We start from the raw sequence: 10228 nt of genomic DNA on the forward strand, positions 1-10228 counted from the left end.
TTATTATTGCGATTTATTCATTTTAGGCTATAATGCGATTTAAATTTTTGTGACATGAAAAAAAATCCTGTGCGTGTTTAATTCATAAAAAAATATTTAAAAATGCGAGTTTAAATTATTGCGATTATAACCCTGTCGCATTTTTCGCAATAATAAAAACATCGCAATAATTTCATTTTTATTGATGTATATATCTCTCTCTTTCATCTCTCTCTGTATATTGTTAATTTATGTATTTCAAGTATTTTAGTATATAAAGTATGTTTATTAATTTAACATCTTCAACAAGCTTTATTTGCAGATAAGTAATTGTCATAATGTTTATGATGCAATGTTGAATTGACAAAATGTTAATGACATGATAATCTAGTATACTATATTTGTGACTTTTATTTACACTCTATAAATAAAATAAAAACATTCCTATCTTCATCATGTTCATATTGTGAAACTCTATGAGCATTCTGAATTACCAAGTTTTAGATAAAAAGATGTTACAATTTTAGATTATACTTAAATGAGATGATCAATATCCGAACATTCATCATCAGTTTGCCATTTTACACACTCAATCTGAAGCAGGTGTTTTCTCATAACTGCTTGCATAGGCTGCTCACACAATGATTGGATTGCCACGCATTTACACAAAGAAGAGAGAGAAGTGCCTAGCATCTTTGTTGGCGATTGAAGCATACAAAGTGAATATCCACCAGAAGTTTCGCATCTTAAGATCTTATATTTGCCATAAAAGTCGCAAAGTTGGCGATTAAATTTCTTGTAATCTTCACCGAATATTATTATAAGGTTTCGATATTCTTCAAGTCTATTTTTATCAGATTTTACGTCTTTCATTTGGGTCTTGGTTTGTTGTTTCTTTTTGTTTGCACTGTCCAACTTGTTTTCTACTTCAGTTTTAGCATTTTTTGCCCTTTCCAGTGCTGATTCACTCGATTGCACTTCACTGCGAGCAGAACTACAATTATTTGAACACAACGAGACTGCTTCTTCAAGGGCCGTGACGCTTACAATTCCTGTTCCAACACCGGCTGCCATACCAGCTAAACCCAGGGGTGGAATAAGAAATGTAAAGAAAGCTGAGACTACTGTCGTTGCTACTCCAGCAGTTAAAGTTGTTGCTTGATTTGTTTTTGCGTCTTCGAGCTTACGCCTTGCATCCGAGAGTGTGTTTTCGGCAGCGGTCAAATCTTCTCTTTTTCTTCTACATTGATCATTGGCATTGTCTACAGATTTCTTTGTACCCTGTAACTCTTTCTCCAACTCATTTAGATTCGAATCTATTTCCTTTAACTTGTCATTATTTACCTTCAAATCAGCCACGCATCGCTCGAAGTCGGAATTTATCTGTTGTAATAAACCTTCAGCGTATGTAGACATTTCATCAAATTCCCTTTTTGCCTTTTCAATCAAAGGAAACAGGACTTTAGCTATGTATTTGTCATCATCTTTACACCTGCCACCAGTTATGTCATTCAAGTGCTGTATAAAAGCTGATAAATGTTCTAGACCTTTCAACAGAAATTCTAGAACTTTTTCAAAATTGTATTTATATTTCTCATGAATTCTGGCCTGCACTACTGATATTTTGCCTGTAATTGTAAGGAAAACATGTAATAAAATAAACATGTGTTAGTATGAAATTCATTTTATCTAATACTTATTATCGTATTTCCGAGTGTATTTTAAAACAATATTCTACGTACTCTTGTTCTAAATTCTTCTGGGTCGACATTTTGGACATGATAAACACGACTGGTCCCACTACCGGAGTACAACTTGCTTACCCTTCTGGTGCGCTTTAGATAATTTTCGTATTTTGGTTGGTTTTCAATTGTTATTTTTTCTGTGTAGTGCTTTAGAGTCTGTTGGTTTTGTTCTCATCGAGTTTCTTACGGCTATTGTGTGTTGTGTTATTCTTGACAGCCCTTAGTAAATTTATAAATAATTGTCTTCTTCAGCTCTTAAACGTTCGTATAAGGTTTTGTATTTAGAAAAAAATGGCCTCGAACGCAACTGGAGGAAAATTAATTGTCGAAATGCGCGTCAAGTCAGTAAAATTGGTACCGTTTATGATTTTACATGTTTAGAGAGACAGACAAAATTAATCATTGGTTAATCCAGGATGTAAAAAAGGGGTAATTGTAGGAGGGTCCACCAAAAACGTTTGCCGAAAATTGGAATCCGGCAATAATAGTTATCAAAGGTACCAGGATTATAGTACGCAATAAATAGAAGGAAAATGTAATACAGTATATTTGTGCTGAAAAAGCATGCCGACCGCGTGGTTAAGTGTAGTTACCTCTTTTTATGTTTGAAAGCATGTTTTATTATTTAGTGCAACTAAATGTGTTTTTATGTATGAAACATAGATGTGAATGGCGGATGTGTTTGTAGGCATTATATCATAGATCTTGAATTTACGATGCATGTGATTAAACTCCTCAAAATACTTGGTGTTAGGAATTTGATCGCTATCAGTATTTTGTGTAATACTATTTAAGATAATCTTTGCTATGTATTTTTACGTTCTTTTAATCACCGCTGCATATTCTCAAAACGACCTATATTGAAACCAGTCACATGAAAAGATAAAATTTGGAACACCCTTAATTCTATTCCAAAAAAGCCCATGCCGTTTGCTGTTCCAAACTCATTATCTTTTTACAGTACAAAGAAACCTGACTTGTGTTGATTACTTCACCTCATTTTGGTGTCAGGAGGAAAGTTGTCTTATTTGCAATTATTCCTCATCTCTTTTTTCATATTGAAAGGTAACCTTTAATTGATCTCGATCTGTGTTTCCTTGTTTTGGTAGATATTTCAGAGTCAATAAACTTTTTCGGGAACCTAAAGATAAGAATTTCCTTACGAAAATGTAGAGAAAACTAATAGTAATTATAATTCCTGAAAACCGTTGCAACTTTTAACGGGTGTCACACGTGGAGCAGGATCTGCCTGCCCTTCTGGAGCACCTGAGATCACCCCTAGTTTTTGGTGGGGTTCGTGTTGCTTATTCTTTAGTTTTCTATGTTGTGTCATGCGTACTATTGTTTGTCTGTTGGTCTTTTTAATTTTTAGCCATGGCGTCGTCAGTTTATTTTCGATTTATGACTTTGACTGTCCGTCTTGTATCTTTCGTCCCTCTTTTAGATATAATTGAAGTTGATAACAATGAGACAGCAACCAAACCACACAAATTACAAAAGTTGTCTCACGAAATACCGCATTCTGTTGAATGAGTTTAAAATATGGGAAATGTTTATTCTCTTTATCTATTTTGACAATTGATCTCTATTTTGTATCTATTGGAAAACTACAAGAAAGTATTGTATGCATTGTGATAAAGATTATCAGTTTAATGTGACATATACAATGCTTTTGGTTTTAAGTTTGAGAAAACTATTTAAAATAAACGGAATATTATTTTTTTTATTTTAAGTTTAAATGAAACTTTTGAAATAGACAATATAAAATTGAGTATGGAAATAGGGAATGTGTGACAAAGGCAACAACCCGACCAAAGAGCATATAACAGCCGGAGGCCACAGATGGGTCTCCAATGCAGCGAGAAAATCCCGCATCCGGAGGCGTGCTTCAGCTGGCCCCTAAACACATTGATACTAGTTCAGTAATAAAGGACGTCATACTAAATTCCGAAATATAAAAAAGAAACTAAAACTAAAAATCACACAAGACTGGCAAACAGGGTTTCCCCTGGGTCCATTAATTTTTTCGCCACCTCTTTCGCCAAAACAATATATTTTTCGCCACTTTAATATTTTTTTCGCCAAGTAACATAAATATATTTTTCGTTTAAAATTTATCTTTTTTCTACCCCCCCCCCTTCCCTTAAATAAGATGATTTCATGATCCCTCATTTCATGTGTAGTCATTACATTGAAGGGTTACTCTCATTCGAGGGGTTGTTCCCAACCTTTTGGATATATTTCTTCAGAACGACAGCTTTCTTTTCTTGACCATCGTAAATGAAAAAGTTGAGACATAAAACTTTGCTTGAAACACGTGTGTCACTCAAAAGACTTTAAAGTAGTCTCCATAATCAATTACCTATATTAAAGTCAAAGGAAAGTTGAAGTTTTAAATCGGAGATTTTTCTTGCTTTCAAACATTTTTCGTCACAACAACAACTTTCTTTTCTAAACTATCTTCGAAAGGAGAGGAGACGTGAAAAATTTTGTTTCAAACACGTGCGTCGCAAAGTGGTAAATAAATTCTGTAAAAAACTATGTGACAATTAGCGGAAGCCATTTAACCATATCATTTTGTCAAACAATTCAATCAACACCTTTATTAATTAGTCCTTTGTTGTCGATAGCTATACAATGCAATCAGCTGATTATTGATTTTCTGTCCAAATCTTAATGAGATCAAGGTGAATTCCGAGTATTGTCTGATCGGCTAAAGTCCGAGAAACTCGAAAAAAGTAAATAAACAAGATGGAGGAAAATAAATCGTTATATATATTTCTTTCGCCAAATTCTTTCGCAAATGACGAATTTTTATCGCCACAATTATTATTTTTTCGCAAATTGCGAAAATGGCGACCGCCAGCGGAAACCCTGCTGGCAAAGGCCAGAGGCTCCTGACTTAGGACAGGCGCAAAAATATGGCCGGGTTAAACATTTTTTTTAAATCTCAACCCTCCCCTATACCTATAGCCAATACAGAAAATATACAGAAAACAAACATACAAAAATACACACATTAAAAGAAGTCCGAGTTTGATGTCAGAATAGGTAAAACAAGAACAAAATGACAATGATACATAAATTAACAAAGGACTACTAGCAGTTACTGACATTCCAGCTCCAGACATCAATTAAATTGATTGGAAGATCATGTCTTCATCATATGAATATGAAGCACAATCCCTCCCGTTTTGTATTTAATAGCCAAATAATACTCATAAAGAACCCAAGAAGTAAAGGCTTTCACGTGCATACAACTTTATTGAATAGACACATTGTTTCATCTGTTAAAGGAAATTTCTTATTATTTTCTATAACAATAGAAAATAAGCTCATATTTACCTACATCATGTATATGACCTAGTATTGTTTTTTGTTCTGTTTTAAATCCTGGACCAATACATGGACCTGTTTTCAAATTTATTAATTTTATTAATTAAAATGTTTTATACCGAAAAGACTGCAATTAATGAATGATGCATGCTTATCATGTTTAACATAGTTCTAGAAATTCTATATAAAAGCCGATACCGTTTTAAAAATATATACCCATTTACATATATCATGTGACAGTTTTCTGATCCATACTTATTTCAGTGAGCTATTTAAACATGTTTTTTAAGAAAAACATTCAAAAAACCTTTAAAAGCGCTGAGCCGATTAATATTTCTCATGAAAAATAAGTTTGACAGAAGGGGCTTCATATTTCCATGCACTAGTGCTGGTTAAATGTGTGTTTTTGTTTTTTTTTTTAATATTCTGATCCCCAATTGATGAAAAAATATTATTCTGGTTGCAAATCCCCCCATACCGTATACTGTTAACTTAAAAAAAAATTGATTGAAAGCGACGAAAAACAAAATAATTTTGTTCTGACTAAGAAAAAAATCCTACCCCCCTTTTTAAAGTTAAATGGTTACACCCTAAGGATTATCATTTTGTTTTAGAAAGACATTTTTGCCGTTCTTGATCTCGTTTTCTAGTACACCAATCCTTAATTTTCTTTTGTAAATTCAACTCGTTACAGTAAAAAAAAAATATCTATCAAATTTGCTGCTGCTACTGTATTTGTAGAGTTAGAAATGAACATGGGGTTATGAAAGCTCTTACAAAGTATAACGATAGAGTATTCTTTTTTCTCTCATGACATTCGTATGTACCGTAATTCTTTCAAGATTTATAAACACATTCAAGTATAAAAATGAAAAAAAAATGTTTCACATTTTAAATATGTTCAGTTCTCGTCATCAAAATGTCGTTTATTTCCTTCCCGCCATTTTGACACCGTATAAAAGGGGAATAATCGATCTGAATAATTTCAGTGTTTTATGTCACCGCAAAAGGATTTATACAACATTTTCAAAATTGACTTGTATTATCAGTTCGGTTATCATATTTTTATTATTAGAAAAGGGCTTATTTTAAAAAATAAACAGCTGTTACAAGAAAGATAACATCTTTGTCAACCAAATACAACTTTATTTTCATGCATTGACTTTTGAAGTTGAAAATTTACACACCATCTTTGAATTGGAAAAAAGGAGGGTCGGGTCTGAGACACCAGAAATTAAAAGTTTTGATGATATAAGGAATAATCGAAATTGGTTCTGGGTATGGAAGTTTCTAGACTAAAATTCAATATCATTTCAAATTTCAATGAGTTTTTTATGAATAAAAAAAAAATAGCCGATTTACTCTAGAATAGTATTAACCTACCTGCATTCATTACAATTGAGAGTATAGTTTTTTGTGCCTCTTGACATCCATTATGTAGTTCCTCGTGTTTCCTTCTTATTTCAAGTTCATCTTTTCTCGGATCCAGAGCTACTAAGAGTCCCAGGCAGGTGATTCGGTCCATCAAATGTTCATTAGATATTTGAACATATGTTCCAGTAATTGTACGCACATTATAAGCAACCTGGCTGGCCTTTGATGCCTGTTCAAATATGACATCCCTTAATTTATTAGATAATGGTGCATCATCATTCGTCATTTGTATTTCACGGCCTATTATTGCCTGCTCTACAAAATCCGTCAGAGAAGAGTGCAGACAACCTCTAATTAGATTGGACAACAGCTGAAAGAAATGGACGAGTTTCCCCCATTGCTCTCTTACTTCTGATAATGCATTAATGCCCTTTACTAATGTCTCACGAATTGTAGCGAAATCAATCTCCTTTGATTCAAGTTTTGTCATGTTCATTAAAACTTTTGTCAGTTTTTCATTGGACTCTGATAGTTCTTTAGCTAATTTTTCCTGATGTCGTTTTGCATCTCGCAGGGTTTCTTTCGCTAGTTCCGTTTTGTAGCGAGCATTCTCAATCGCTGCTGTAACTGCAGAAAAACTACCACTCTGTTTCTTCTTTATCCCTTCTGACATTTTGCTTGGAAAAGTAGTTATATTACGTACTCCTTCCATCAATGCTTCACAAACGGCGATTCCAATTAAATCACCTCCTAACGGAAGGATATTAATCGCCTCCTTAAATTCTGATTGCGCTTTTTTTATTTCTTTCATTCTAAACTCTGTTCTTGCAACTTCAATTGCTATTTCTTTTTCTTTTGTTTTTTTACCATAAACTCCTTTTGTATTAGTAGATGCTTCAAGAAGTTCTCCTTCCAATTCAATAACTCCAACAAATCGATCTTCACTGGCTTTAGCAAGCAGTAAGCTTTCGTCAACGATATTCTGTATTTTAGACAGTGAAATAGGTAACATTCTCTTCACCTCTTCCGGTGTACCCTGCATTAGTAATTTAACGGCATTTTTAACCTGACCATCTACGTCCACACTATGAAGACGAATTTGATCCATACTTGTATGGGCCTCATTAAACGCACTCAATCCAGCATTGCTGACTTGAACTAATGATTCTTGGAATGAATTTGGATACCGGGGTTTCTTAAAGCCATCTCTGTGTGTTTGTTCGTCAAGATTAAAGTCTGTGTTGGCAGAAATCAGTATCAAATCTCCCAACAAAGCGATAGCACACGGAGCTGGTGTTAAGAACTGATCCCAATTACTATCCGATGCCATCATCATTATATCATCACTTCTATTGTCATCTCTTTTGCACACGCTTGCTACAGCTTTACCTATTTTAGCGATTTCATCCATTACTAACTGTCATATTCCTACAAAATAAATACATTCAGTGGTATGTTTACTCAGCAATGATTTTTTTATTTTGCTTAAAGTGGGAAGATATACAGATATAGTTAATTCATACCACTAGAAATCAGTAAAATTCTGAAATTGCCTGTATCTGTAATCGACCAGTCTGAATTGGTCTAAACTTTACTTGATGATACTCGACTGTAATCTGAACCATACTTGAAAGTCTGAACTTGTACTCGACCAGTACTTAAACCATTTTAAACGTGTCTGAACCATGCTCAACCTAGTCTTGACCATGCTCATCCTAGTCTGAACCATACTCGACATAGTCTGAACCATACTCGACCTAGTCTGAACCATACTCGACATAGTCTGAACCATATTTGACCAAGTTTTAAATAACTTTTTGTATCTATCTATTGTATATCATCAATTTAGGAAATGTGTCTAACAACAGTTTCCCCCCAGGCTAGAAATTTCAACAACAATTTGAAACTAAAATTGCATTCAAAGACGATATAGCATTTAAACCAAAATTTCACAATAAACATAATTTAACCTCAACAACTTATTCAACAACTACATATATTTGCAATGGCAAAGATAAGGGTCAATTACTAGTCAGTATAGTCGAGTATGGTTCAGGCTGGGATCGAGAAATGTCAGGTAAAATTCAGACCAATTCAGACTGGACGATTAAAAATCAGTTGAGTCAAGTACAGATTTAGGCAATTTCAGACTTTTACTGGTTTGTAGTGTACTGCAACTGTGCTTTTTGAGGATTCAAATTGGATATATTCATTTCATTTTGTGACCACGATAATGGGTTTCCGTGGAATATTATTTATAGTTTCAATAAAGAATAAAGGTTCTTGAAAAGTTGATGTTATTCACTTCAAAATTGCTTGTTTTCATTTAAGTAACTGTTGTAAGAGTTCAAGTGTAACATGTGTAAAGAGACAAACAATACTTTGTCTCGATTTTTTTTCTACCTGTTACTGCATGATTGTTCACATATATGTTGTATAGTGAACTGTCGTTATGCACTTTTTAAAACACGTAGGGGTTTTGAATTAGTTTTTTTTTTATATTCGAGCGCAAGAATGATAATGTAACGAGCGTGTGTCGCATAAAAAAAATAGCCTAATATTTTCGATAAGTTTAAGATATATTAAGTTTTATAATAACTTCCTGACAGACTCTGCGAGTAAACAATGTGATCGTTTCGGCAGGATTAAAAACATGTGCGTCCACTACATTTTTAAATTTATCTAATAACATCAAAAGAAAACAATTTTTTTTTTATTTCATCATCCACCATGTCCACGTGGTATAGCTTTAGAATGTTTAGGCGACACACATGTTTTGATTACTGAAAATTTTGGACTGCAGTTTGTTTTAAAACCTTTTTATTTTGCATTCATTTGTTTGTCTACACATATGCAGTATATTGTGTAATTTCTGATTTTCTGAAAGTCACTAGTAAAGCTTGTTACGTTATTCATGTTATTAATTTATATTTAGCATGTTTAGATAGTTGCACTATAAATAGATTTATTCATATATTTTATTAAATTATTGATCATGCATTTTATCCATTTTGTGATTTAGAATGCAAGTCGCCTGCATTAATTTTCTAATTAATTTTATATTTCGCCAAGCATAGCTTTGAAATGTATGATGTGCATTCTTAATTTGTATCATACAGAGATCAGTTATAGAAATAGTGTCTTTGTAAAAAGAAAAACACAAAGAAGGATAGCAGAAACTGCCAATATTGGACAGAACAACAGACCACAACAACAATTAACACTTGATTTCTCCGTAAAATAGACATGTAAAGACCAATAAATATCTATAATGATAGTTATGATCTATATACATGATATATCCCTGTTTGTAAAATCAAACTCATTCTGAAACTAATGTAATTATAAACTTGAAAATATTACCTTTGTGATGTACTAAATCCAACTGCAAGTTACAAATAATACATTTGTAATAAGATGTAAGGATTTATATATGACTTAGTTTTTGTATCAATTTTCTTAAAATAGAGAGTTTTCTTGGTAAAGCATGCTTTATATAAAACACATTCTTGTGCAAACTGCAACTTATTAGTATTTTACAATTTTCAAATATCCTGTGTACAATTAACGACGGAAATCAAGGATCTCACTGGACTAGTATAGCTATTATATGGTGAATCATAATTGTTAGACGTTAGAAATACATCTTTCTTATTTAAGCTTAGAACGCGTTAAAAAAATCAGTTTATGTTTTCCGATACAGTCTTCAGTATGACGTCAATTATCACTGAACTAATACACAATTTGGTTTAGGGGCCAAATGAAGTACGCCTCCGGGTGCGGGATTTTCTCGC

General features: G+C 33.0%; 1 protein-coding gene across 2 annotated transcripts; it reads right to left on the reverse strand.

Annotated features, from left to right (window-relative positions):
• Positions 1-244: 244 nt before the first annotated feature.
• On the reverse strand, positions 245-9900 carry LOC143074693 (uncharacterized). 2 transcript variants are annotated; one of them, XM_076250035.1, is made up of 3 exons: positions 9798-9900; positions 6444-7862; positions 245-1607 (listed from the first exon to the last, which is right to left on the reverse strand). In XM_076250035.1, the coding sequence occupies exons 2-3, from the start codon at positions 7843-7845 to the stop codon at positions 514-516; spliced, it is 2496 nt and encodes an 831-aa protein (XP_076106150.1). In that variant the 5' UTR covers positions 7846-7862; positions 9798-9900; the 3' UTR covers positions 245-513. The 2 variants fall into 2 exon arrangements, with proteins under 2 accessions (XP_076106150.1, XP_076106153.1); XM_076250038.1 differs by lacking the exon at positions 245-1607 and adding an exon at positions 4487-5135.
• Between the last annotated feature and the right edge of the window lie 328 nt (positions 9901-10228).

This window comes from Mytilus galloprovincialis, chromosome 1, assembly GCF_965363235.1.
Source record: "Mytilus galloprovincialis chromosome 1, xbMytGall1.hap1.1, whole genome shotgun sequence".
In the NCBI taxonomy this organism is placed as follows: Eukaryota; Metazoa; Mollusca; class Bivalvia; order Mytilida; family Mytilidae; genus Mytilus; species Mytilus galloprovincialis.

What these genes read in the sequence shown, in the direction of transcription:
- LOC143074693 (XM_076250035.1), bottom strand. Translation starts at nt 7,845, where the DNA reads ATGGATGAAATCGCTAAAATAGGTAAAGCTGTAGCAAGCGTGTGCAAA. An exon ending in CTCAATTGTAATGAATGCAG is followed by an intron (nt 1,608 to 6,443) that starts GTAGGTTAATAC and finishes TTACAATTACAG; the next exon opens with GCAAAATATCAGTAGTGCAG.